Source organism: Gopherus evgoodei, chromosome 5, assembly GCF_007399415.2.
Source record: "Gopherus evgoodei ecotype Sinaloan lineage chromosome 5, rGopEvg1_v1.p, whole genome shotgun sequence".
Classification (NCBI taxonomy): Eukaryota; Metazoa; Chordata; order Testudines; family Testudinidae; genus Gopherus; species Gopherus evgoodei.
The window spans coordinates 129,870,517-129,897,631 of NC_044326.1; the positions used below are offsets into that span (position 1 = coordinate 129,870,517).

General features: G+C 42.7%; 1 protein-coding gene across 5 annotated transcripts in view; it reads right to left on the bottom strand.

The window, feature by feature from the left end:
• The window catches only part of FRAS1 (Fraser extracellular matrix complex subunit 1), a 328,015-nt gene that overhangs the window by 75,274 nt on the left and 225,626 nt on the right, over positions 1 to 27,115 (bottom strand). For all 5 annotated transcript variants that reach the window (XM_030565123.1, XM_030565122.1, XM_030565124.1 and 2 more), the window contains 9 exons: positions 25,587 to 25,765; positions 22,563 to 22,679; positions 12,603 to 12,717; positions 11,901 to 12,038; positions 8,906 to 8,938; positions 7,978 to 8,109; positions 6,635 to 6,760; positions 5,457 to 5,704; positions 559 to 710 (listed from right to left, as the gene is read on the bottom strand). In XM_030565123.1, coding sequence (XP_030420983.1) covers positions 559 to 710; positions 5,457 to 5,704; positions 6,635 to 6,760; positions 7,978 to 8,109; positions 8,906 to 8,938; positions 11,901 to 12,038; positions 12,603 to 12,717; positions 22,563 to 22,679; positions 25,587 to 25,765 — 1,240 coding nt within the window. The remainder of the gene's footprint in view (positions 1 to 558; positions 711 to 5,456; positions 5,705 to 6,634; positions 6,761 to 7,977; positions 8,110 to 8,905; positions 8,939 to 11,900; positions 12,039 to 12,602; positions 12,718 to 22,562; positions 22,680 to 25,586; positions 25,766 to 27,115) is intronic.

The following is a 27,115-nucleotide window of genomic DNA, read 5'->3' on the forward strand; positions in this document are numbered from 1 at the left end:
TAGTCGACTCTTTTTCAAGCTGAAAAGTCCAAGCCTTATTAATCTCTTCTCATATGGCAGCCGTTCCATGCCCCCTAATCATTTTTGTTGAATCACTTTTTCAGCATAGACAGTCAGAAAACACTACTTCCTGCTGGAGCTATAGCACAGAGGATACCACTGTTCACATAATATCAGTGAAGCACAGGAGAGGCATGAATTAGGTGTCAAATGTTTTAAGACTGGAACTATTTCAATTGAAGGATTTTTTTCTTTTATATCATATTTGGTATTGCCTAACTAAAAAATCAAAACAACAACAAATACACAGACATATTTTGAAGACGTTCAAGCTAAATAGTACTGTCAGAATACAAAAATACCCTATCTTGTATACACAATCTTAGCCATTTTTATTATCACAAGATACAGCGGTGTAATTATGAGACATCGTCTCCGCTATCATTTATAAATACTTTATATCCCAACATTAATAACATATGTTCCCTGCAGGTGGTGCTCTGAAATGCTTATTGAGCCCAAGAAGACACAGTGTGGTGAAAAATACCTGTTTATTACCTGATTCTCTGGTTGTTGATATCTTCCATGGTGAAATTATAAACCTCAGAAAGCTCTTCAGCATGCTGCCCAGATGTTGTCCGCATGAGGCTGCCATACATAGGCAGAGAAATTAACTGAATTCTTATTTTCGAGTCAGCAGAATTATTATCCTAATAAGAAAAGCAAGCCAGACAGCAGTATTTGCTTTTGTTTCTTTATGGTGAACATGAAAGAAAAAAGTCAAGTGGTGAAATATATAGATATTGGGCTAGATCTGCAGCTTATGTAAATCGATGGAGCGCCTTTGATTTCAATGGAGCTGTACTGATTTATACCTGCTGAGAATTTGGCACAAAATGTACCTTCATTGTCTCATAAGTGAGAAGTGTTCTATCTATCTGTGTCTCAACCTCACACACACAGGGGTATAAATCTAGCGTATTTTATTTTCAAATCACATTAAACGCCAAGTAGAATTTACCTTCCCAATAATATCCAGTTGCTGCCTCCTCCCACAAAAGATGAACTGAAATATAATTTCTATTTGGCAGAGAGAATATACAGAGACTGGGCTAAATTCAGCTCATAGTTACACCAATGTAAATCTGGAGCAAACTCTACTGAAATCAATGGATTAGTTCTGGATTTACCCTGGCACACTTAAGAGCTGCATTTGGCTCATTTAACTATATTATGTGTATCCAACTGTATGATATTATATTTACGTCTGCATCTTTATTAAAAAGTTTCACGTGACAACATGTACCACCATGTCAATGTTTTAAGTCACCGTAACCTCAACATACAAATAAATAAGCCTCTTTCCCTTACCCACAAGTGTAATTCCACTGACTTCAATGGAAGTAAGAAAAGCAGGTTTTGACCCCCAGTCTTTCATTACATACATTCAGAGAGCAAGATTTTTTTTTTTATATAAGATTTGAGTGCCCACAAAAATCAGACACCTAATGTCAACTTTTGATCATTTCACCTTCCTCCATCACAAACAGTGCTATTAAACTAATGGCACCTGCAATCCCTTTTAATGTATTCAAGTGCATTAGTACTCTGATCTCTTTTCCTGGGCCTTTTTAAAAAGGATTTCCCAACAGTGCAGTTAATGCAAATCTAAAAAATATCTTAACATAAAATTTTCAGTGCACTGAGTGGTGATTTAACCATGTAACTACAAGTGAAATCCCCCAACTACCCCGTGGAAACCTCATTGAATGACATCAGCCTAAGTGACATTGGTTTCTGTAATTACGCAATGTTCATGAAATCACACCAGTGATGTCAACTCTTGCCACACTGGTGCTTCTCTTACAGTCTCAGCTCCTGCACTCACATGATGATGTGAGAATCTGCTTTCATTTTTTTAAAGAGTGTTTCTAGCCTTCATGGAGGCAGAGAAAAGCCTGAAAACATGACCCTAGAAATCAGAAAGCAAAGGAAAAAAAGCCCATGTATTATTTTTAAAAAAATCTTGAGATTTTTAAGCCCAAGTGATGATTTTTGAATGTTTGGGGTTGGCAGTACTGTCATACTGGACATACAAAGCTACAAAAGGCTGTTATTTCTAAGAGTATGACCGGATACCCTCTAGGACATCAACCTCCTGGACACCACGATCAGCTTCAACAATGGAACCCTACAGACAACTATATACAAGAAACCCATGGCTCACCACACCTATCTTCATAGATCCAGTAACCACCCAAACACATCAAGAGATCTGTTATCTACAGCTAGGCGCTCAGATACCATAGAATATGCTCTGAGGAGAAAGTTCGGGATACACACCTTAACACACTAAAACTGCCTTCACCAAACAGGGACAGACTACCAAAGAAATAGATTGCATCATGGAACAGACCAACCAAATACACTGAGAGAACCTGCTTCAATATGGAAAACAAAAAAAACCCTTCGACTGCACACCTCTAGTTATCATCTATCATCCCGCACTGGCACCCGTATGAGAGATCAGCAAACAATTACAGTCAACACAGTCATCACTCAAGTACAACCCAAACCCCTTCTTCTGGCCTTCAGACAATTCTCCAACCTTGCCAAGCTCATTATCAGAAGCAAGCTCCCTACAGACCAGCCCACACCAACTCAAAGCAGCACCAGACCCTGCCATAACAACAGATGCAAAACCTGCAGACATATATCCATTACTACAATGATCAACACCCTCACAACACACCTTTCAAGATCCATGGGTCCTATACATGCCTATCACAACACATGGTGTATATCATCCACGGCACTAAATGCCCTGATCATAACTATTTATGCTAAACAATCTATTGCACCTTGTATTTAGCTGTGAAGTTTGAGTTCCTTTCCCAGACCTGAAGAAGAGCTCTGTGTAGTTTCAAAGCTTGTCTCGTTCATCCACAGAAGTTGGTCCAATAAAAGATATTAGCTCACCCACCTTGTCTCTCTAAGGTATTTGTACGTTATTTGCAGAACAAAGAACAGGCAAGTCAATTACACAGCTGTAGAAGTGAGTTAGTGGCATTTTAAACCAGGGGAGCATAGGGTCAAGTATTCTGTGTCTTCATCAGAACCTGAAGAGGAAATTATAACTCCCCCAACCTAACTTACAAGTTGACAGCTTTAATCCATTATATAAGATATGGATGGGACTCCTACAACCGCATCCTCCACAAACTCCCAGTGACTCATTCACTGCTCTGCAGCTTCCTGTCTTGCTCAAACTCCTATCCCCAATCTCCCCGACTGTCTTCTCCGCAAAAACTTGTATGACGGCTCCTGGTGTTGCTTTCCCTCATTCAGAAACCACCACAGGACAGTTGTTCTGCCTCCCCCATGAAAACTTTTTGATAGTTGCCATTGTTGTTTTTCCTCAATACACACTCCAAAAAAACCCCATCCCAACTATGTTCAGCGCAGCCTTTTCCCCTTCCTAGCGCTCAGGATAATACTCAGCACGTTTCATCTTCAAAGAGCTTTACAGATATGAGGCAACACTTTCAAAAGTGCCTACGTCCTATTCTCAAAAGAGACACAGGCGCTTCGGAACCTAAGTTCCACTGACGTTCAATTAAAAATAGGCTCCTACGGGCCTAGAGGCCAGACTTTCAGGGGAATTTAGGCACTTAAAAAAATGCAGATCGGCACCTAGCTGGATTTACAGAAGTGCCGAAGAGTATGTCTAACTGAAAAACAAAAAAACAACCCCATAGTGGCGCATCTGAAAGCCCATGTCATGTGGGGCTTGTGCTGTGGGGCTGAAAATAGCAGTGTAGCTGTTCCAACTTGGGCTGCAGCCTAGGCTCCGAGATCCTTCACACTCACTATTTTCAGAGGCGAGGTTGCTTGCAGCACAAGCAGGAATGTCTACACTGTTCTTCTTAGCCCACAGCACGAGCTCCATGAGCCTGCTGACCTGGGCTACGAGACTCGCTGCCTTGAGGTGGGGTATTTTTGCTGCTTAGGTACCTGGCTCCTATTTAAGTTAGTGGAAACAACTACATACGGGAATGATGGTACCCTGCTTAGGCGCTTTTGTAAATGCCATAGGCATCTATCTGCCTCTTTAGGTGCTTAAATACCTTAGTATCTCTGGCCCTAAATCACTTATGAAAATGGGACTTAGGCTCCTGAGGCACTTCGACTTAAGCGGTGTGTGGACTTTGTAGTAGTCATCTCGACAGGAGTGAATTTGACCCTGGGTGCCTTTATGGACTATTAGATACCATAAGAATATATTCCAGGAGCTCATTCAAACCTATACAAAGTATCCAAAGGGCTAGCACTTTAAAATGCAGAGCAAGACATGCTGTTAATAAGCAGGAAAGACTCCCCTGGGGCCATTTTAATCTGTCAGAGGAACAATTTTCAAGCTGCAATGGTCTATTAATTCAACATACTTTTATAATTTTGTGATTTTTATAGGACATAATATTGTCTCAACAGATATTAATACATGCGGGGGGGGGAATCACTCCTTGGCTGTGTTTTATTTATTTATTTATAAAAGGAGTGAACTTCAGCAGAAGGTGGGTGAGGTAATATCTCACTCTGTGTAAGTTCGAACACTTGTCTTTCTCACCAAGAGAAGCTGATCCAATAAAAGATATTACCTCGGCCGCTTTGTCTCTCTGATATCCTGGGAACAACGCAGTTACAGCACTGCATGAACTGTTGTATGTTATTTAAATCTGTTAAATTTGAAAGAGACCAAGGAGAGTTTTTGGAGCAATGATGCAAAAATATTGCTTTCTGGATCTGACACCTTTATATGGCTATGTCCCATATTTCTACCCAAAGCCTTTTTTTTTTTTTTTTTTTTTACAATTAAGCTATATAAGCCCTGAAAATAGGCCATTAAAATGCTTATAGTCCCTTAAATTGTGACGCTTGTGTACAGATCCCTTCCATGAAATCTACTGCTAATTCCATTGCTACTAAATCCAATGCGTCGAGCAAAGCACCACACTTCTGTGACACCAGCGATACTGGAGAACTCATGGCGTACGCCAGTAATGTATCACATCATGATGTCACAGAATTCCAGGTCATTCTTTAGCAAACGAGGAAGAGCTGGTCAATATCAGGGAGGGTAAAGAAGTTTAAAAAAGATGATTGCTGAGAAAACCTACAGGCCTGGTTAGTGTGGGTGTTTAGTGCATAAATATGGGATTAACCCAATTTTCATTTTTTGCTTTGCAGTTCACCTTTACTTCAGTCAAATATGCACCGCCTCAAAAACCTGGTAGGATGAAAGAGTTCATTATCCCCTTTTTGGAAGCTGTAGGCAGGGTATAGTAAAAGGTTGAAGTATTTGACAAGTATCAACATCCTGAAGGTGCAGTGGTCTCCTGAGGGGAAGGAAGCTAGCTGAATGCATTGAGTTTAGTAAGGAATGGATATAAGCTTACAGTGTAAGCCAGGTGTGATCGGGAGAGAGTCACAAAGCTTTTGCTAGCCACCGTGACGGTCAACGAGCAGCCAGGGGCCAGCCGGGGACCATTGCTATCCATCAAGGACACTTCGACTTTCAGCACCGTTGTTGCAGTGGTAATGCCGTCAGTTACGGAGATTTCCATGCTGTCCTCTGCTACTGATGAGCCATCATGGATATAGTGTAAAGCATTTTGGGTGACATCCTCATACGTGAAGGTGTCTCCTTCCCAAAAAGAAATATAAAAACAGTGATGACTCTATCCGCTGCATGAAATTAATACTTTAAGTTCAGATCAAATGTCTCAGTCCCAGAAGAAGCAAATCACGTAAGCACATGCTTATCTGGTATTTGATGCATCCCTTACAGCTGTGTGAGCACTGATTCTGTCTGAAGGTTTCATTAATGAACTAGAATGTATGCAGGGAGAAGCCATGACCTTCACGGTAGCACAGAAAAACCCGTGACAAAATGAGTAATATTTTACTAACAAACTCCCATTTCTTGTCAGCGCAGCAGTCTTCTTTTCCTTCCATGTCCTTCTAAAATCCACATCTCTTGCCAAGGCTTCCAGCACCAGGGCTACTCCCTCCTTATCTATTCTTTGCATGGCTTTCCCATTATCCCCATTTTACAGATGGGAAAACAACTTGCCCAAGGTCAACCAGCAGGCCAGATGCTAAGCCAGCAACAGAACCCAGATCTCCTGAGTCCCAGTTCAGTGCCCTACCCACTAGGTGAAACTGCCTCCTGAATCAACAGAGCTGGGACTTGAAGCTGAGTCTCCCCCTTTCCAGCTGAATGCCCAAACCACTGGGCTACTGGCTACTCAGTGGTGGGTCTCTCTCTCTCTCCGTGGCAAATTTTGAAAGGTCTCAGTTTCATCCAGATATAGAATGGAAAAATTTCTGGGGGACAGGTAAACTGTTTCCTGCCCAGCTTTAGTGAACGTATTCAGTGCTCTGAAAATAATAAATAATACTCAGTTGGCTCTCTGAAGAGCTTGTGACAGGCAATTACCAGCAATTTATTATTGACAAACAGATCCGAGCTCAACTGCTTATTAAAAATTAACAAAAACACATAGATAGGGAAAATATATTGCACTTGGTGACTTCTCCCAACTTGAATTCCTCCTCTTCCTGCTCAACTCACCTGCTTTCATGTGCTTGTGGACCCCAGCATTATACCTGAGCAGAACACCATGGTGAGGAGGTTCCACCAGCTCAAAGAAGAGATCTTCAGGAGCTGAGTCTGCGTCACTTACTGCCAGCTGTATCCCTGCATCGGGGGAATACACAGCACTAGTGTCGGAGCTGTAATCTGCTGTACAGCGAACCTTCCCTTAAAAGGAGCAGGTCTAGCATATGCAATTTTACATGCATTAAATGACAGAAATTAATGGGCTCTAACTGAGTTTGTATTTTAAAATTAATGTAATTCTCGAGCTCTCCTCCACACGAATGTCTGGGGGTCTGCCTGCCTGGAGACAATTTGTCCCTGGTGATGCTGAGGTCATGCGTTCAAACGGAGACGTTACTGCCAATCAGCCTTACAAATGACAGCTACATGACCTTCAACTCTGAACCATGTGGGAGGGGATCGCATCCAGCTGTTCATGCGTTCAGACGGCCCCATGACGTAGTGCGAGTGGGTCAGTGAGTCCGTCTATAACAATGCAAAACTTCCCTAGCCTAGCAGTTCTCAGAGACCAGGCAGTGTTATGTTCTATATCGCTAATACCGAGCCAGTGTCCACTCCCTGCCCCTGTGGCAATACAATGTGAGGGGGACTGTGGGGAGTCCTCCTGCCTTGAACAGCTCACCAGAGCAGATCAGAATGCAGCCCCTGGACTAGGCAGAACACAGGGACCGCAAACACGATGCTCTCTTAGCAGCAGCTTTGCCAAAAGGGGGAGAGGGTGGCGAACAGACGAAGCCATGGGGAAGGGGTACATGCTGGACCCTTCCAAGAGATGCAGCAGTTTGTGCTTGTTGAGCTCTTGGAATGGAGGTGTTGGGTTCAGCACTGCCGCCAAAGCAGGTTGTGGGCTAAATACCACAATCTAGCCCAAAGGTGGGCAAACTACGACCTGTGGGATCCTCCTGCCTGGTCCCCGAACTCCTGGCCTGGGAGGCTAGCCCCCGGCCCCTCCCCGCTGTTCCCCCTCTCCTGCGGCCTCAGCTCTCTCCGCCGCCAGTGCAATGCTCTGGGGTATGGGAGGGGGCAGATAGGAGGTGGGGGCCAGGCCACGACCCCCTCTCCTAACCGGCCCTCCATACAATTTACGAAACCCAATGAGGCCCTCAGGACAAAAAGTTTGCCCACTCCGATCTAGTCCCTAGCAAAAGAGATGGGCCCCCTCCGGAATTCGAACCAGACGCATGTTCTGGGCTCATGGCGATGAACCCAACCTGTTCAGCACTTTCTCAGAGTAATCCCGTCAGTCGTGCTAGTTCAGAATAGTGACTTTGCTACACGCCCTCCTGGCTCCTTACCAATTGCAGCCTTGCCACCCTGGCTGACCTCCAGAAATGGAGCTGTGATCTGGAACACCGGGGGCTGCTCATTAGTCGAGAGCAAGTGAATGGTAAACATCAGCTCAGGGGTGGTATGTTCTCCATCAGACACTACACCCAAATGTAAACACATCTGCATTAACGGATTTGTTTTAAACGACACATGTTGAAACGCACCTAAAAACGCATTCCAGGCTGTCTGCTTTTCAACACTCATTGTCAAGCCACAGCAGTTTCTTGCCTCATCCCCCTCTAATTACCTTCCAGACACAAGGCTACATAATCCAGAAATTCTGAAAAAACAGTGTCTTCCTTTATCCCTAATCTGTCCCTGGCAGTACTAACGTACTAGAAGAGCAGTGCTGACTCCATGTGTGCGTATGCCTCTCTCTATCACAGGCTGCAGCCTGCAGCCAGAACACACATGGGTTATCCAGAATAAGGGATACTTGGCATGCCCATGTTAGGCAGCACATTGGAAAGGCTTAAACAAGGTAACAAGGTATTACATACTTCAAGTTATCTGAAATGTGTCCATACTACATTTAACAATCATTGAGTCAAACTTTGCTGTCCTCACTCATGTCAATGGGATTTTTGACCAAGTAAGACCTGCAGAGTTTGAATTAATGGTTAGAAAAGAGGTGTATCTGCTATTAAGAAAACCGACTCCTGGGTCTTACCAAGGAGTCATTGTCTTCCATGCATATTAATCCACAATTTGTGAAAACAACCGTCAAGTATTTCAGGTGTACTTTCACTTTCACAGACTTTTACTCAACACTCTTAAGTCCTTGAAAGAAGAGCTGGGTGGGCAGCAGGCAGGGAGAGGTAAAGCAAAAGACATTAACAGGAAGGAAAAAGTACCATGACCCTTATGCCAGTGAAAGAATAGTGATTTATATACCTGTGAAACTGAAGTTCACTGACTTCGGGAGACCTGCAGGGGAGGAAACAAAGTAGAGCACTTTTATTACTAGCATAGGAAAAAACAGGGTCACATGGATTTAAATCCATTTTGTTTTCAACAAAAACTTGAGTATCTTTACTGACATTTTATGGAGGCAGCTTATTATATATGCTTCAATCCTGGGTGTTAACAGTCAGGAACTCCTGAGTTTTAATTCCAGCACTGCCACTTGCCTGCTGTGCGGCCTCGGAAAAGCCACCGAGTTTTGACACTTCCCTTAGTGGTTGTTTAATTTGAGACATCTTGGCCTGGTTTCTGGAAATGCTGAGCACTGAGAAGTCCAACTGAACTGAATTCAGCTCTTCTGAAGCAGTAGGTACAAAACATCCCAAGATGGGTACTCAAAATCAGTGGTAACTTTTGAGAGTGTAGCAGTTAGCTCCCCTCGGTCTCAGATTCCCTATCTGTAAAACGGGAATGCTAATACTTCCCTACTTCCAGGGCTAGTGTAAACATTAACTGTTTGTACTATGCTTTGTAATTGTTAAGAACTTGGAATTTAATACAATTAACAGAGAAATGTTCTGCTATTCAATGCTGCAAGGCAGGCAACATTACAAAAGGGATTTGCATAAACTGGTGTCTGTGTACCCTGGCAGGCCCGGTGATTTACTAATAATTGCTTCTAGGTTTCATTTCCTCAGCGCACACAGCTCTGCAAATCAGGGAGTGCTAATATTCACCATCATATTTCACTGACTGAGTCGAGTTCACTGCAGATAGAGTGTTGCTACTCTAATAAACTTGATTTGCACATTGTGAAAAGGCGGGGCGGGGTTTACCTGCCTGTACTTGCACCAGCCCTCCTGTGAGTTACTCATCTTCTGCTGTCTATTCAGAATGAGGCTCCAGTATTCAGAACACTACAGAGCACAGCCACCCATCATCAGTAAATACAGAGTCGCTCACTTGTTACTGAGTCAATTTCTATACCTTTATTTACAACAGAAAGTAGCTCAGCACATACAGACCATAAAGAAAAGCTACAGCAGAACCTCAGAGTTACGAACATCAGAGTTACAAACTCAACCGCACACCTGATTTGGAACTGGAAGTACAAATCAGGCAGCAGCAGAGACACACAAAAAAAGCAAATATAGTACAGGACTGTGTTAAAAATAAACTACTAAAAAAATAAAAAAAAAGCAGCATTTTTCTTCTGTATAGTAAAGTTTCAAAGCTGTATAAACTCAATGTTCAGTTGTAAACTTTTGAAAGAACAACCATAATGTTTTGTTCAGTTCCGAACATTTCAGAGTTCTGAACAGCCTCCATTCCCGATGTATTCATAATTCTGAAGTTCTACTGTAATTGGTTCTATATGTAACAACCAGTGAATTAACCACCCCTATACAAACAGAGCTACTGTACCCTGTGAGGCACCATACACCTCTATGATAGAACATTAAAAAAACAATAATTTAAAACAGTAAGGGCTAGTTTGTGCCAGATGGGCATTGCTCTAAGCAGGGGAAATACAGAGCGTTGCCTTATCCTCCCTGGTGCCCATGGAGCGACTGTGCATGAGGGAGACTTACTCTGTTCCTGAACTTCCCATGTGCGACTAGGGAGGCAACGTCTTGGTATGAAGGGAAGGGATGAGCCACGGCTTGACTGCCTCTGTCTGGGGTAGTGTGCGAAGGAAGAGCACAGAGAATGCAACTTTGAATGGCTCTTGCACTGGATGCTGAAGCAGGGGAATGAGGCTCTCCCTCATCCTCTCCCTCCACACCCATACAAGGGCCAACTTGAATCTATCCATGTCAAATTAAAACAAGTTTCTAAATATCACATGCTTTATTTCTCTTCTCATTCCACTGCACAAACAGAATATCCCAACAGACACTGAACATCAGTGAGAACGCAACGATTTCTTGAGGAAGACGGAACTTGTTTTGGCCCAACAGCCCTATACTGCATGCCTGTGCATTGTCGTCTTTTGTTTTCACTACACCCATTTAGGTTAACACATAGTTTTGGAAGACAGCCCCAGGCCAGGATGCAAAGAAAGCCCCCTCTTTCCATTTGGTTTATCTCCACATTATGAGGGACTCTTTTGTGTGGAGTTACAGGATTAGAAAATGATCAGGCCATAACATAACTTGAGTGGTTGAAGAACATTTTAAATGGTGCATCCTATTCTCATTCCACATGCAGAGCTACTCTTGATGCCAAGTGGACAACATGGCCCTACATTCTTTTTAAATGTACGTAATAAACTTTGAAGAAAGGTATTTAACATAAGGATTTGTCTCAGCTGAAAGAACTTGGCTGCATACCGTATTGGCATAAGGCCAACAGAATTATGCATGTAACATGATCGCACACTTCTCAACTTGCCATACTCAAACAAGGGCCCAATCTGGGGCAAAGATCCAAAATATAGGAAAGTAACAGTTACCATCCATCCATCTACTCTAATGCTCAATCTCTGAGAGTGGGTCAATGCCAGATGCTTCAAAGGCAGTCATGAAACTCCCATAATGCATTGGGCATTTTGCAATACTCTCCCATAATTACAGATTTCTGTCATGAGTGACAAAAATAAAAGGTGGAATCCTGGAACTATTGATGTCAATGCCAAAAACTCCTATTGATACTTATGGGGCCAGGATCTAGCCCAAAGTGCAGAAAGTTGTGGCATCATTTTCCATGACACCCGTAGCATTTCGAACAATCTCAGTTTCACAGTTCAGCGTTTCCACTGTAAAGAGTTCACAGTAATTCAAGTCCTAATCCTGCTCCTGTTGAAGTCAATGGCAAAACTCGCATTGACTACATCTTCATTGTTTAATGGAAGTGAGTTTGGCCCATGACAGAGAGAACATGCTAGGTTTTTAGAGGGGAAGGCACACCCAGGTCTGTAATGGGAACTAGTGGAGATATTTCCACATTCTTGACACAGAGCTAGTGAAGTGCTGGTGTTTCTTACCAGCAAAAGAGAATGCCATAATCTCTCTGATGTGTGGAGCTGCAGTGGGTGGACGGTAAGCAATCTTGCCATGGTTTATATCCGCTTGCGTGAAATACTTGACTGGGGAGAGAGGCCTGTCTCTGTGCTCCACGATTCCTAGAGAGACAGAGAGCTCATGTTAACAAGAGGCATCCATTTCATTTTTAACACTAAACAATCAAGGCTCAGTCAGTGTCCCTTCTCTCCCATAGTATTATTTATGTCTTCAATGTTATCTCTGCTCACGTTCTCCAGAATGGGCCACCCGGCCACAGCCCATTTGGCTGCAGTCGCACACAGTACAGCTCCTTGGACCTAACAGAGGACACTGGGAATTAAACACAGATTTCTAATTGAGTAAGCGCTGCAGATGCTTATGGATGGAGACGTGAAAAGAACAAAATCATTGGGTGCAGTGTGCAATGTATTCTAGACACTGACATTACAGAAAGCTGGCTGGGCACTGCTCACTCCTCTGCTAACTGAAGGAATCAGGTTGAGAAATATATGGTTTGAAAAGTATTGAAGGAGGAGAGAGAGATTAATAGCTGCCTGTACAGACAGATACTTTAGATAAAGCTAGAGAACTTAGAAGAAATGGCAATAAAATCACAGAAGTCCTTCGCCTCCAGCACAAAGACTTTTGTTTAAAAAAAAAAGCATATTAATATCACATCTTGCCTTGATTTGGCTGCAGAGGTACAGTCACATTGAACACGATTTTCCCACTCGGACTCTCTGAGTCTACAAAGGAGAGATGATGCGGTTCAATCACTGTCACCCGATCCTCCAGTGCCTAAAAAACACATTATACAATGAACACAAAAGCCAATGGCACCTGGAGATTTGCTCAGAAACATAACGAATCAATTGAGAGAGTTGTTCCCCAAAGGAACCAGTCCTTACACACAAGAGTCTCAGAATACCTGATCTTTAAAGTTACACATTTAGATCCCTGACAGCGATGTGCTGGGAGAGCCTTGGCCAAGTCACTTGTTCTCACTGTGCCATCTGTCCGATGGGGCAATACTCAGCTACCTTTAGGAGGTGCTGTCGGGTTCACTAGTGGTTAAAAGTACAGAAGTGCGGAAGGCTTATTCACCATCTATGACCTAATGTTGTAAACCAGATTGAGATTCTCACAGGGAGGGGACTACAGGAGTGGCCAGTATTAATCACTAAGGAGAGAGAGCACTTTATTTCACCATCAGTGATGAGTCTCCCTTTCTCCAGAGAACCAGTGGGAATCAGAGATTAGCTACACAGAGATTTTATGTCCATGCAAGAAAGTTAAGACTCTCCCCTCCCCCCGCCGTCCCTTACACTCTGGTGCAGGCTGTCCTGACCTGGGCTTGGTCTGGGAATGGAGGTGTGAACAGAGCTTGGCTCTGTCTGGGGACTGGTAGGCCAGGAGTTAACAGAGTCTTAGCTCTGTCTCCCCCCCCAACGCCCCATCCAAACACACCAGCCAGTACAGCAGAGCTGACAGGGCAGGGTGTCACTGCTTGTTCCTAGCATGGCCTTGTTGCAGATTACTACCCCACACTGGAGCGAGGGGGAAGCAGAAAGGCGTATGTGCCTCAGAGCAGTACTCCTTATACATCCCCCCCCACACACACACTCTTAGCAGAATAGATAAGGAAAAAATAATAAATGTGATTTAAAACTACTGGGTGAAGGTACAAGTCATTCCCTAGCCAGCTATTGGTCTAGTCAGATATGTTTTGAGTGAATCTGCTTTTTTAAAAAAATCCTCAAAAATTTCCAGCAATTTCCATGGAAATGTCAAGGAATAGCAGCTTTTCCTTTTCTATTCAAGCCTTTGAAAACAGCATACTGTTTCCTGCACTACAAGAACATTATCAATGCAACACTTCCAAAGAGCCACTGTGGTGTGTGAGCACACTGTACTGCATATTATATATATATAAAACTTGTGGCTGTATGAGAGTCCTAATGCAGTGGAATTAACTAACATAAGAATGGCCGTACTGGGTCAGACCAAAGGTCCATTCGGCCCAGTATCCTGTCTGCCGATAGTGGCCAATGCCAGGTGCCCCAGAGGGAGTGAACCTAACAGGTAATGATCAAGTGATCTCTCTCCTGCCATCCATCTCCACCCTCTGACAAACAGAGGCTAAGGACATCATTCCTTACCCATCCTGGCTAATAGCCATTAATGGACTTAACCTCCATGAATTTATCCAGTTCTCTTTTAAACCCTGTTATAGTCCTAGCGTTCACAACCTCCTCAGGCAAGGAGTTCCACAAGTTGACTGTGCACTGTGTGAAGAACTTTCTTTTATTTGTTTTAAACCTGCTGCCCACTAATTTCATTTGGTGGCCCCCAGTTCTTGTATTATGGGAATAAGTAAATAACTTTTCCTTATCTGCTTTCTCCACATCACTCGTGATTTTATATACCTCTATCATATCCCCCCTTAGTCTCCTCTTTTCTAAGCTGAAAAGTCTTAGCCTCTTTAATCTCTTCTCATACGGGACCCATTCCAAACCCCTACTCATTTTAGTTGTCCTTCTTTGAACCTTTTCTAATGCCAGTATATTGGCATTAGAAAACTGCTGCAAGAGGTCACTGAGTTAAATACTCCATCTGGATCCTAAAAGGGCCCAGATCATTTCATGATCACCAACATCAGTATCTATTCAAGCTAAGTTAATTACATGGGCAATTAAACCCCCAGCTTTAGAGCATAAGATGATCACCTACTAAGGATCAAGAAGAATTTTTTCCTCTCATTCACTATATCGTGTACAGTCTACTTACTATAATACCGAAAATATTATAATAGCATTATATAAATCAGTGGGAAAGCCTATCCTAGAATACTGTGTTCAGTTCTGATTACTGCATAGCAGAAATAGAAGAAATTCAGAAAAAAGAAACTACAAAGAACAGAGGAATGGAAAAACCTCCTTATGAGGAGAGACTGAAAAGACTGGGAGTGAAATCCTGGCCCCACTGAAGTTCCCAAGAAAACTCAAATTGACTTCAATGGAGCCAGGACTTCACCCTGAAAATGTTTAGTTTAGAGGAAAAAAATGAAGAGGGAACATGATAGATATATGCAAGATAATGAATATTACAGGCAGGTTTGGAAAAATTCAATTTTTATCTGTTAATGTTAATAAATAATGATTTCACTGTACACGCACAAAGCAGTGAAAAAATAGTTCCATTGATAACAATCCAAATTTACAGACAGACAAAGTAAGAAAACTGCTGCTTGTGAACTTATTAGTGTCCGATCTTAATGTGTACATAAAAAGGGTTGGAATGCCAGTGTTAGTGGAGGATTTTTACTTCATATATTTTGACATGTGATGTTGACAGTTGATGTTTGAACTCTTATAAAGTTTTAATTTTTAGAACATCAATCTCTACTGCTATTAAATGCTTATTGTCTGATCCCTCCCATGATTTCCAGCATCTGCAAAAATTTCAATTGATAAACATATAAAAACAAATGCTTAAAAATAAATAATGATATTATCTGTCCAAACTATATAAAAATAAAAAATGAATTTTGCCAAGCCTTGTTACCTGGAAGGTAAACTGAGGACTCATATTTATCCTTTCTTCTAATACAAGAAGGGGATATTCAGTGAAACTGAAAGACAACAAATTTAAAATTGGAAATGGTAACTACTTCCCTAATTAATCTATTACTTACAGCAGATAATATTGTGGCCAAGGGGACAGTAGGATTTAAAAAAAATGTTAGACATATATATGGATAGGAGAACATATGCAATATTATTCAATGGGATATAAATAACTATATTATAGGTGGGACTAGTACCACCACCTATTACTGAGGTTGCACAGTGCATCCCATATAAGACCCTATTTTCAGTTGCTTATAACTTTGCCAAACTTCAGTTGTTTGGACAAAAATTTTCCATGCTGGGTGTCTACATTAGGCTGATTTTTTTTTTTTTTAATTTCTGCCAACGTGGTTCTGCCATTTCTAAGAACAATGCTAGAGGGGAAGTTTCTTGTGGCCCTTACTTTGACATGCTCTAGAGCCCCTATGCTTTGGATCAGGGACATGACTTTTGGGAGGGGTCCTTTGCGTACCTGTTACCATCTCTGTAAAAATCTGCCCACATCCAGTTAAGTTATAAGCCTTTGAAAGTTTGCACATGCTCACTAGAGACTTGGTAGAGCTTTATAGCTAAAATCTCTGAAGATTCCATCTTCACTGGGCATGTCTAAGCTTCTCACGCCTTCTAGTGCTGTGCTTGGCCTGGGCATAAGTAGTCCCCACAGAGTGACTAAGTATGCTCCATCCCTTCACAAGACCCAGTACTTTCCTAGCATTTGAGTGCTCAACTTTGCGACCTTAACGATGTTCTTTTAACACAATATTTTGCTATGATTAGATAAGACAGATAGATAGATTGGGTGGATGGGGTAAATGGGGATAGATAGATAGATAGATAGATAGATAGATAGATAGATAGATAGATAGATAGATAGATAGATACTTTCACGCTTTAGGGTATAAACCAACTACTAATAGATAAGATTGAGAAGAAATTTCCTCTATTCCATAATTCTCTCATCTAAAGGGATTCTTGCGCCTTCCTATTAAGCATCTGATACTGGCCACTGTCAGAGACAGACTACTAGACGAGATGGACCACAGGCAATCCTAGGATGTATCAGAGGAGGCATTTCCAGTACAGAGAGAGAAGTATTAATGCCGTTGTCACCCACATTCAAGAAAGATGAATTCTAACTGGAACAGGTGCAGAAAAGAGCTACTAGGATAACCTTATGAGAGGAGACTGAAACAGTTGGACTTGTTTAGTCTAGCAAAAAGAACGCCCAGGGAGGATATTATTACTCTTTACAAATACATCAGAGGGGTAAATACCAGGGAGAGTGAAGAGCTGTATAAGCTAAAGGACAATGTTGGCAGAAGAACAAATGGATATAAACTGGCCAAGAACAAACTGCGGCTGGAAATTGGAAAAAGTTTGTTAACTGTAAGAGGGGTGAGGTCCGGGGTCAGCCTCCTGATAGTAGTTGTGGGGGCAAACAACTTAACTAGTTTAAAGAGAGAGCTGGACAAATTTGAGAATGAGATTGTGTGATGGGGTTGTTTGTGATGGTCGAGAGCAGGGCTTCCAGTTTCTGTCACATGTTCCTAAAGCTCATGCTTCAGGGTTTTAGCCAGCCACCTTCAGTGGTCAGGAAGGGATTTCTCCTCCCCCACCCCCACAAAGTGTTGGGTTGTTTTTTTTAAAAATCTCATTCCTGTGAAGCGTCAGGATTGGCCACGGCTGGATATGGCACACTTGATGGGGAAGACCAGGACTTTGTGGTGGTATTGAGAATTCTCTCTCTCGGGTGCTTGGCTGGCTGATTCTTGCTCACATGCTCAGGGTCTAACTGATCCTCACATGTGATGTTAGGAAGGAGTCGTCCCCCAGCTCAGATTGGCAGTGACCTTGGGATTTTTTCACCTTCCTCTGCTGCGAGTGGGTGCAGGTCACTTGCCAGGATCACCTGGGCATTGTCTCACAAGCATTTCGCTGCCACTGGGAGGGCCTTGGTCACTGGTGAAACTCAGTCACTCCTACTCTCTGCCTGTGGCACATAATAGCTAGTCCCCTATCGGCTGTAATACTTTGGTCTGATTTTGGTTGTTAGGTTAGCATGTGGGTGCTGGGTGTTGCCAGTGGCCTGGGATATACAGGACATCAGACTCCATGACCTGGTGGTCCCTTCTGTTCGTAAATTTTATGACGATGTATGGAAAGTTTCAGTATTACACAACTGGCTAGATCTATTATGAGGTGTGATTTTACCTGTCTCTGTAGTGTCAGATACTGGCGAATGCCGAAGGCAAGATTCTGGACAACATGGACTAATGGCCTAGGAGTCATGAGACCAGGATTCCATCGCTGGCTCTGCCACTGCATGACCTCAGGCTAATTATATGTGCTTTCTGTGCCTCAGTTTCTCCATTTGTAAAACGAGGACAATGAAATTTAGCTACCTTTGTAAAATACTTTGAGATCCTCAGATGAAAAAGTGTATTGATTATCTTGTATGGTAAGCCTGTCATTCCTACAGTATTTTCTTGTATCCAAGTACACAGCACAATGAATAAAAAAAGAGACAACCCCAACCTTATGTCCAGCGCTCACTGTGGGAGTATATTTGTCCTCAGCCTACTTGGATTAAAGTTATAGTTTTGATGCTGCCATTATGCATCATTAAAGAAACATTCCTGACAGAATACATTTTAAAAAACAGCTAGGAGTAAAAGGCAAGAGCAAATTATCTCTAATATACACCATTCATTAAATAAATCAGTATTTTGGGACACTGTTCAACCCCACTGTTTTCAGCACATTTGCACAAGTTTACCTGAAAGGAACTTAGAAAACAATTCTGCTGATGATGCACATGAAGGAATAGAATTCAGCTTGCTACCTCTTAGCTACATTGGCTCTGCACAGCTAACAGAAATTGATGACAGTGAAAGTTCTTTTTGGCACTGACTCCAGCAGATATGGCTCTGAATGAGAACAAGTCTCATGATAATGATGGTGTCAATTTTACAGAGCCATTTTTTGGAATAAAACTGCACTTTAACCATCACAGAATTTCCTTCCACTCCACAAATCTGATCTCAGCTTACACTCAGCTAGTGTTTGCCATCAGAGAAGCTACATTCTCACCTAATCAATCATATCTTTTGGGGGAAGGTGTAACTTGATGCATAATTGAAAAAGGAAACACTATAGATTCATGCCCAGCTTAATCGTCAACTTTTCATTTAACTTTCTTTGACCTTTCCAGTACAGATCAGTCAAACCAATCTTGTGTTGCAGAAGGACTTGGCATTGAGCTCATTCTTCAGCAAAGACGCCAGTCTAATTCTGAAGGAATTTAGACATTTGAAGAAGGATTAGCAGAACTCAATCACGCTGACATGAGAAGTGCAGTCTTTTTATGATGAGAAGAGTTAATGTTATGGTCCCTTTGTAATTGCCTCCAAAGCATATTTGTCTCACAAAGAGGCAGCATTTGCAGGTTGTGATGAGCCCCCTCAAGTAAAGCACAATATTTTATGACACTGTTGGATTTTGAGGTGTGTAATTAGCTGTAAAATCCAGCATTGCATGGAGCAATCGGACACCTCCCCCAGGAATCTTGTTTAAAAAAAAAAGCGCAAAGAGAAAAGATATGTTATCGAATATTGCTCCAAATAACAGCTTGAACAGATTTTATTATTGCCAGCAGAAGATTGCCCTTATTTTAAACCTTGATAAGATCACCGTGTTATGATGATCTCACTGATCCAAATTTCACCACTCCCTTCAGTTCCTTCACCCATTCCTGTCTCCCTACCTCACTGACCCCAATGTGTGGAATGAATTCCCTCCCAGACCTAAAGCCTTCCTCCCTCATTGCCACCCGGAAACCTATTTCTTCTAAGAAATCACATGCTAACTACTCTATTCTACAGTATATCACTCACCAGGTTAGCGCTTTACCTACCCAATATGAAACAGCAAGGACTCCGCATCAACCCCTATTATACATGAAATGATGGTTCCAGGGTGGGGCTTGTGAGACCTGGCTTCATTTCCTGGCTTCATCACAGACTTCCTGTGTGACTTTGGGCAAGTCACTTAAGGGCCAGATTTTCAAAGGTATTCAGGTGCCTAAAGATGCAGATGCCCAAAGAAGCCTAGTGGAGTACTCAAAAGCACCATGGTGCCTAACTCCCATTTACTTTCAATTTCAGTGGGAGTTTGGTACCTAAGCATTTCTGAAAATCCCACTTGGCATCTATCTGCATCTTTAGGCACCTAAATAGCTTGGAGAAGCTGGCCCCAGTCTCTCTTCTCCTTAGTTCCCCCTCTATAAAATGGGCATAACAGCACTGCTCTACTTCACAGAGGTGTGGTGGGGCATGCAGAGACCGTGCTAATGGGGGTTGCATAAGGATCTACAACAGGCAGATCTAAAGTTATCTCTGTCCTCCCCATGTGTTTTTGTCTATCTGCAAGGTCGTTTGGGCCAGGACTCTGTCTTTATCTGGGTTTATGACAGAGCCAAATATGCCCTAGGCACTTAACACATCATGAATAAAGAATTAGCAGCTAATAAGGTCAGACATGCCTGTGCATCTCATTCAGATGGCTAGCCCTGGTTCCCAATGCCAGGCATCATGAACCCCTGCCTACAGCTCTGATCTTCTCTCCCAGCCCCTCCACTCAGCATGGCATTTCTCACAGGCAATTCCAAGCCATCTCCCCTTATGCTTGGAACGCCTGCCCCAAAGTTAGACTAACACGACTACCCCTCTGATACTTGCCCCAAAGTTGTTCACCAGGCCACCTTCAAATCCCTCCTAATGCCTCACTTCGGCCATCTTGTCTGTGAGCAAGGTGGGGAGAAGGGCAGGGAAAATATACCTTTTAGCAGGTAGCAGAGCCATTGAGATGTCCACATGCCTTAATCACCACATGACTTTATTACAACCCACGACCAACTTGACTGTTTATGACCCTCACTTGCTGGGTCACGTTGACTCTCTGTGGCACAGACTGGGTCTTTACTTATCTTCATAAGGGAATGTCACAGGGCGACTGGCCCCTTTAAAAAGAGACGGGCCAGCCACACCTAGCCATAATTAATTAGCTGCTTCCAGCCTGAGGTGGAGGGACTAAGGAGAGTCCGGTGATGTCTTAATGGACATATGAGCCTTATAAATGGACTGAGAATGAGATCAGTCTTGAGGTGGAACCACAGGGAGTGGGCAGGCTTCTGTGGAAGGTCTGCAGGAGACGAAGTACTCCCAGAAAACGAGTGTGGCAGCCCTGTGCTCTGTACCACAGCAGGGAAGGACGCAAGGAACAGAGCCCAAAGTGGCTGAGAGCGGTACTCCATGGGAACCAGCCTGGGGACCCAGTGCTCTGTCCCAGAGCCAGAATAACTCACACAGGTAGCCAAAAAAGGGGCTGGGAGCAAGGCCCAGAGGGTGGGCGAAGAGGCAGAAACCTTTTTGTTTGCTGAACTGTTGCTACAGGTTTGCTTGTGATTTGGCCAGAGGGCTAAGTTCCATCTCCAGCACAGACGAGCATGTGGAGAGCCAAAGAGACCCACCTCAGAGAAGGAAATTGCGGGAGAGCCAGTTGTACCATGGGTGGCCAGCAGTGTGTGCTGTGGGGTAGCTATGCCCCTACAACAGGTACCCAGTACACTTCTGAGCATATTAATAACAACGTCATTAAGCCAGTGTCACAACATCTTTGCTCAGTGCTGTCAGGGGTTGCACAACCCAACATCAAGACAATGATGCTGAATTCTCCCCGAAGATACTTTGAAATGATCTTAAAATCAGGGTCATGCTGAAAATAACAAGAGTGAGTAGCAATCCTACACTTCAAAAACAGGCTATATGGACCAAATTCAGCCCTGGTGAATCAGGTACAGGTGCCACTGAATCTAATGGGAACTGCATCAATTTATGCCAAGGCCGAATTTGGCCTAATTTGTAGAAGGTCTGAGTTTCTCTGTATTCATCACTGCACCATGAACTTCCTACACTGCGCTACACTTGTGGATCTTGATGCCCACTGACTTACCTGAAAAGACTCTTCTTGACATCAGTGGGCTTTGTATCAGTCTGCATTGAGAAAGAAACAGTCGAACTAAGGTCTATTTGTTGGCATAAAGCATGGGTCTCAGTGGGTTATGCTATCACCAGAACTCCAAGGAGGATTCAGGTATACAACAGCATTCTGCTAGTTCACAGGAACAGAGCAGACAGCAGAACAAAGCAAAAATATATGCCATATACACCACATACACCTGCCAACCTCTCCAAGGCTTGTTGTGTGTCTAGTTTAATTCCCACCAGCCTTGCAGGCATCTCTTCACATTAAAATGATTAGGGAAACAACTGCATTAGATTACATGAAACAGTATAAAAACGCAATATTTACTTCCAGTGCCAATGCTTCAAAAAGAGTAATTTACAATGGAATGTAATAGACATGTCTGAATGTTTTAGGAAAATATTATAATAAATGTTTCTGGTGTCAGACTGATGGATTGGAACTTTGTCATTGTGAGCGGACTGTGATCTTTGTAAATATGGATTGCAGTGCAGTTACTCATCAAATCTATTTGTTATTGTCTCTCTAACCCAAAGCTTTTTGCCTTTTCCCACTGTAATGGTCTCTCTAATACATGGGGTTTTAAGAACTGGGAGAATTCTTTGAAAAGATGTTAAAATGTAGTTTCTTCCTTTCTCTTCTTTATTAAGAGCCTCTACAATGTACAACTGTATCTCCATCACCTCTATTTATACTGATTTTCAAATTTTTTTTTATTTTTTTTTTCATTTCAGCAACTAAGCTGACTATGATTCATTTCACCTTTCTTTTTTTTACTATCCATCCAGCTGTATAGCATTTTTTCTTTAGACTTCCCTTGATCCTTGAATCAGGTACAACGCACAGGCTGAACATTAAGAGGAAGCAATATTAAATAATAATTGTTCTGTGGCAAAGTCTGGTCTCTGTGTACTCCCATAACGAGGAGGAAAAATGAATGACAATTAGTCAGTGGCTTTGGGATAGACTTACAGTCATATGGAGAGAGGACCCAAGTGAGAGCTGTGGTGCTTCAGGTATCTGTGGGAGAACGGCAATGTTGAACATGTGGGTCTCCAGGTGGGTTTGTGGAATAGCAGCACTAGACACCTGCAAATGCAAGATCGTACAAATGGAATCCTGATCACAATTCATTCGCAACGATGAAGAACTGCTAGTGTTTGAAAACACAACTGCCTTTCGAGGCCCTTCTCTTAACCTCCTCTACTCCTCCTTCTAGAGTGACTAGACAGCAAGTGTGAAAAATCAGGATGGAGGTGGAGGGTAATAAGAGCCTATATAAGAAAAAGACCCAAAAATTGGGACTGTCCCTATAAAATTGGAACATCTGGTCCCCCTACCTCCTCCTGGCTTTGGGAGGACAAGTTAGGGGCTGATCCTGAGAACACAAGCCAGCAGTAGAACTAGATGATAAATGCTGAAAAAAATCATACTGTACCTTCAACCAGACATCCCTTAGGGCTGCTTCTCTGTAATCCAAATGCACTCACATAGTAGGTGCCAGACTGTACTGTGCTTTGATACAATATACTACCAAGGTTAAGGCTGCACAAGATGACTTTGTGCTCCACACTGGAAGATAATCCATACCACCATCCCAATACCAAGATGAAATTAATATCTAACTCATCACAGACCAGTTGCAGTTGCTGCTTTTTTTTTTTAAACAAACACCACATGGATCCAGCAAAATTATTTTTACAAAAAATTAAAAACACTGAAACATAGTGTAAAAACCATGCTAGAAAAGCTTATAATAATCCTGAAATTCGGCAACCGCCCTTAGCTCTCATTGCCTTCCCTGCTCAGCACCCCACATCGGCGCTCAACACCAGGGAAGGATTAGGCCCCAGTGTGTTCTTGACTTCAACAGAACTTAAAACAGTTTGCTGAGTAAGAATGGACTTAACACCCACTTCAGGTTTAGAATGTGCATGAAAATGCTCTGTGGAACTGGGGCCTAAAAGAGTAAAACTGAAATGAATTTAGTCACTCGCAGGGTCTGTTTACGTTGATGTCATTTGAACTACAATTCCCAGAGCGCTGTTGAAAACACATAAGCCTGCCTTTTCTAGGAAATCACAATCCACTGTTCTGCACTCAGACAGATGTATTATGATTTTCTGATGTGACACCACACACTGTAGCTTCTTTTCCCTATAGGGCTCCTCATACAATTATTGTCACTGCACCAAGAAACTAAAAACAAACGTCTGACTCATGCAAAAGGCATATCCCTAACAGCAACAGAGCAATTAAATTAAAGATTAGCTTGCTCAACATCTGGCACTCTCAACTTCCTCATTATCACTTATGTTAATTACTTCAGAAATTACCTTAATTGCCTGTCAGTAATAGCTTCTAGGTTGTAAACCAAATGTAACAAATATTGTACGCAAATGTTCATGTTGACTTAGCATTATGGGAGACTGTTAAACTTCCCAAGCAAAATGCACGGTACTGTCTGAGGAATTTTATGATCTTTCTGCCTGCTGGGATGGTGGGGTTTATTTTATTATAATGGCTGTTGGGGTGTATTTTGTGCCTTTTTGTCTATATATACATTTATTGATGGAGTGAGAGGTGCAGTCTATTATGAAAATTAAATTATTACATGAGGGAACCCTAGAAGAGAGATGGGCACTTGGCCTTTTCAAATCTAACTCAACTCTCAAAAAAATCCACTCGCTGCTCAGAGTAAGCACGGTACGTTTGGGGAGGACATGCTGCATTTTTCATACAATACAAAGAAGTTAAATCCCTGCTTTACGTGCAAAACAGAACTTAATGCTGGAGTCGTGAGCCACAGCTCCATAACTGCAGCAGCAAATCTCGTGGTGATGCTTTTCTCAGGGATGAATCACCTAGATATAGAGATATACATATGGGAGGGGGCCTGGGCAGAGGAAAACTCTGCAACCATCTCCTCATGGAGTGTTGTTTCCTTCTCTTCCTTTTGCTCCCCACTCAGTCATTCCCAGGACATCGCCTAAGGCACAGCTGTCCCCTGGAAACTCCTTATCTTGAAGAGGGTTCCTATTACAAGAGAGGTTACAGAAAGATAAGAGTGCAATAAGCCGTGTTATGTCTTTCTAGCGATGTCTGCAGGGCTGGTGGGGAAAATATGTCTCCTGGCCCCACCGCCCTATTCCCTTCCAAACCTGGTCTGCCTGGGCGCCAGCCCCAGACCTCTCCCACGCACCAACACTTACTCCATGAAAACCTCCACCTCAGGGTTCCTGAAAAGTGAAGTGCCCTGATCATTGGCATTTTTAAACAACAAATATTCTGTGTAGATCCAAGCATGTAAGGGGAGGAGAATACTATCACTACCCCAGCAAGCATCAGTCTCTGGGCACACTGCTCCTGTCTGTAATGAGTCTGCTGTTTTCATTCTCATGGCATTCCTAAGCCAGGCCATGCACATAGAGGCCATTGTGCAGCTGTTCACTCTGGGGACAGTCACTCTTTCACACCTTTTTAATGACTTTACTCCTCCATCTCCTGCCTACAGAGGCTACCAGCAGGATATTACTACTGGAGTGGTGCAATTTAGCTTCCTCTCAAGAGTCTACTCCTCTTTGAGATGGACATAGAATCAGACAAACTTCCAGGAGTTGGCAGTCCCTTAGTATGTCGCTTGAAAGGTAATTTTCCCTAGATCTGCAAAGTGGTCTGTGCCTTTCCGAATGAGGTCAACATCACTGTACAAGAGCTAGCCTAATAAATCAGCTGTGCAGATGGATACCTCTACTACTGCGGTCATTACAAGGGGCCAAATCCTGCAGCTGGACAAAACACTCTTTAGCATCAGTGGGAGTTTTACCCGCATTAAGACTAAGATTTGGTCCTACCTACAGGGAGTCTTTTTATGATTAAACCTTTCGGTCACCAGGCACAAATATTGATCCTGATAATGGATAAGACACAGCAAACAGAGTAAGTCCCAGAGGAAAATAACAGCTGCTCTAGGACAGATGGCAAGACAGGCAGTACCTGGAAATAGAATGAGTCGCTCTCCGCCTGGGATCCAGAGTGCCTATACCAAACAATGCCTTCGTTGATGTCCTGCTGGGTGAAAGAGGTGGTTGGCGTGACGGATCTTCCATCAGGCAGACGCTGCCATGTGTCAGCTGGGCCATCTGCTGGCATTGGAACCAGAAGAACCACCTCCCCTGAGAAAGCCGAGGTGAACGGAGAGAGGCCATGCATGAGACAAGAAGGAGTGTGTGTCCTTTCCCACAACCAATGTGCATTCAAAGGGAAAACTCTTCACCCACTGGCAGCCTCTTCTGTTTACTAGGCTGGCTCTAGATTAGAACACTCCAAAATCACCAGCTTCCAAACACCCCTGGAAAGTAGGGGAATCCATTTCTGGAGATGGGTGACAGGCACAGGGAAGATTCCAGAGATCACGTAGGCTGAGCCAGCAACCAAACCCACATTTCCCAAGTGCCAGTACACTGCTCCTAGACCACTCTATTTACTCCTATGTGTAGAGAGAGCTGACTCTTTTTAAGTGTTTGTGTCAACATATGGAGTGCACTTGAATTCTTTCTGGCCCAGTTTGTTTGATGCTTTTGTGCACCTTTTAACCCCATAATTTTATTCTTTACTAATTTCATTAAACAGAAATATTCAGCACATATAGAAATGCTGAACTAATACATTCAAACACCCAGTATTATTAGCTGATGTAAAAAATCTGCAAATCTATAGTGTCCAGTCAGAATAATATTCAGTTTCAAGATCCCCTCAAATCACACAGAAAACATTCTGCTTATATCAGCTTTTACACACAGCCAGACAGATCCTCAGCTGACGTAAATTCTCCTAGCTCCGCTGAGTTCAATGCAGCCATGACAATGTTTATCACTGGAGGCTCAATCCTGTTATTGATCAACTTTGACCCTCCAAATACATATAGAAGATTATTATCCCTTACTCAAGTTGAACAACATTTTACTCCATGAGTAGCCCCACTGACTTCCATGAGACTACACAGAGTCAAGTGCTACTCACTGAAAGGGCATCCAAATCTTGGTCCTAAATATTTTATTTATTTTATTGAGCAACACAACTCAGTTTGCTCAAAATCTCATATATAAATATAAACAAATCAAACAAAAAACTTATGGAAAAAGACACTGTCGGGTCAGGGTGGATGAGAGGGACAGCTCAGTGGTTTGAGCTTTGGCCTGCTAAACCCAGGGTTGTGAGTTCAATCCTTGAGAGGGCCACCTAGGAATCTGGGGCAAAATCAGTACTTGGTCCTGCTAGTGAAGGCAGGGGGCTGGACTCAACGACCCTTCAGAGTCCCTTTCAGTTCTGTGAGATAGGTATATCTCCATATATTATATGACATGCATCCGACAAAGTGGGTATTCACCCACAAAAGCTCATGCTCCAATACGTCTGTTAGTCTATAAGGTGCCACAGGATTCTTTGCTGCTTCTCCATATATTATATTATAATAAACGATAAAACATCTTTAAAAAGAAGATTATAATCTAACTGGTAATCTA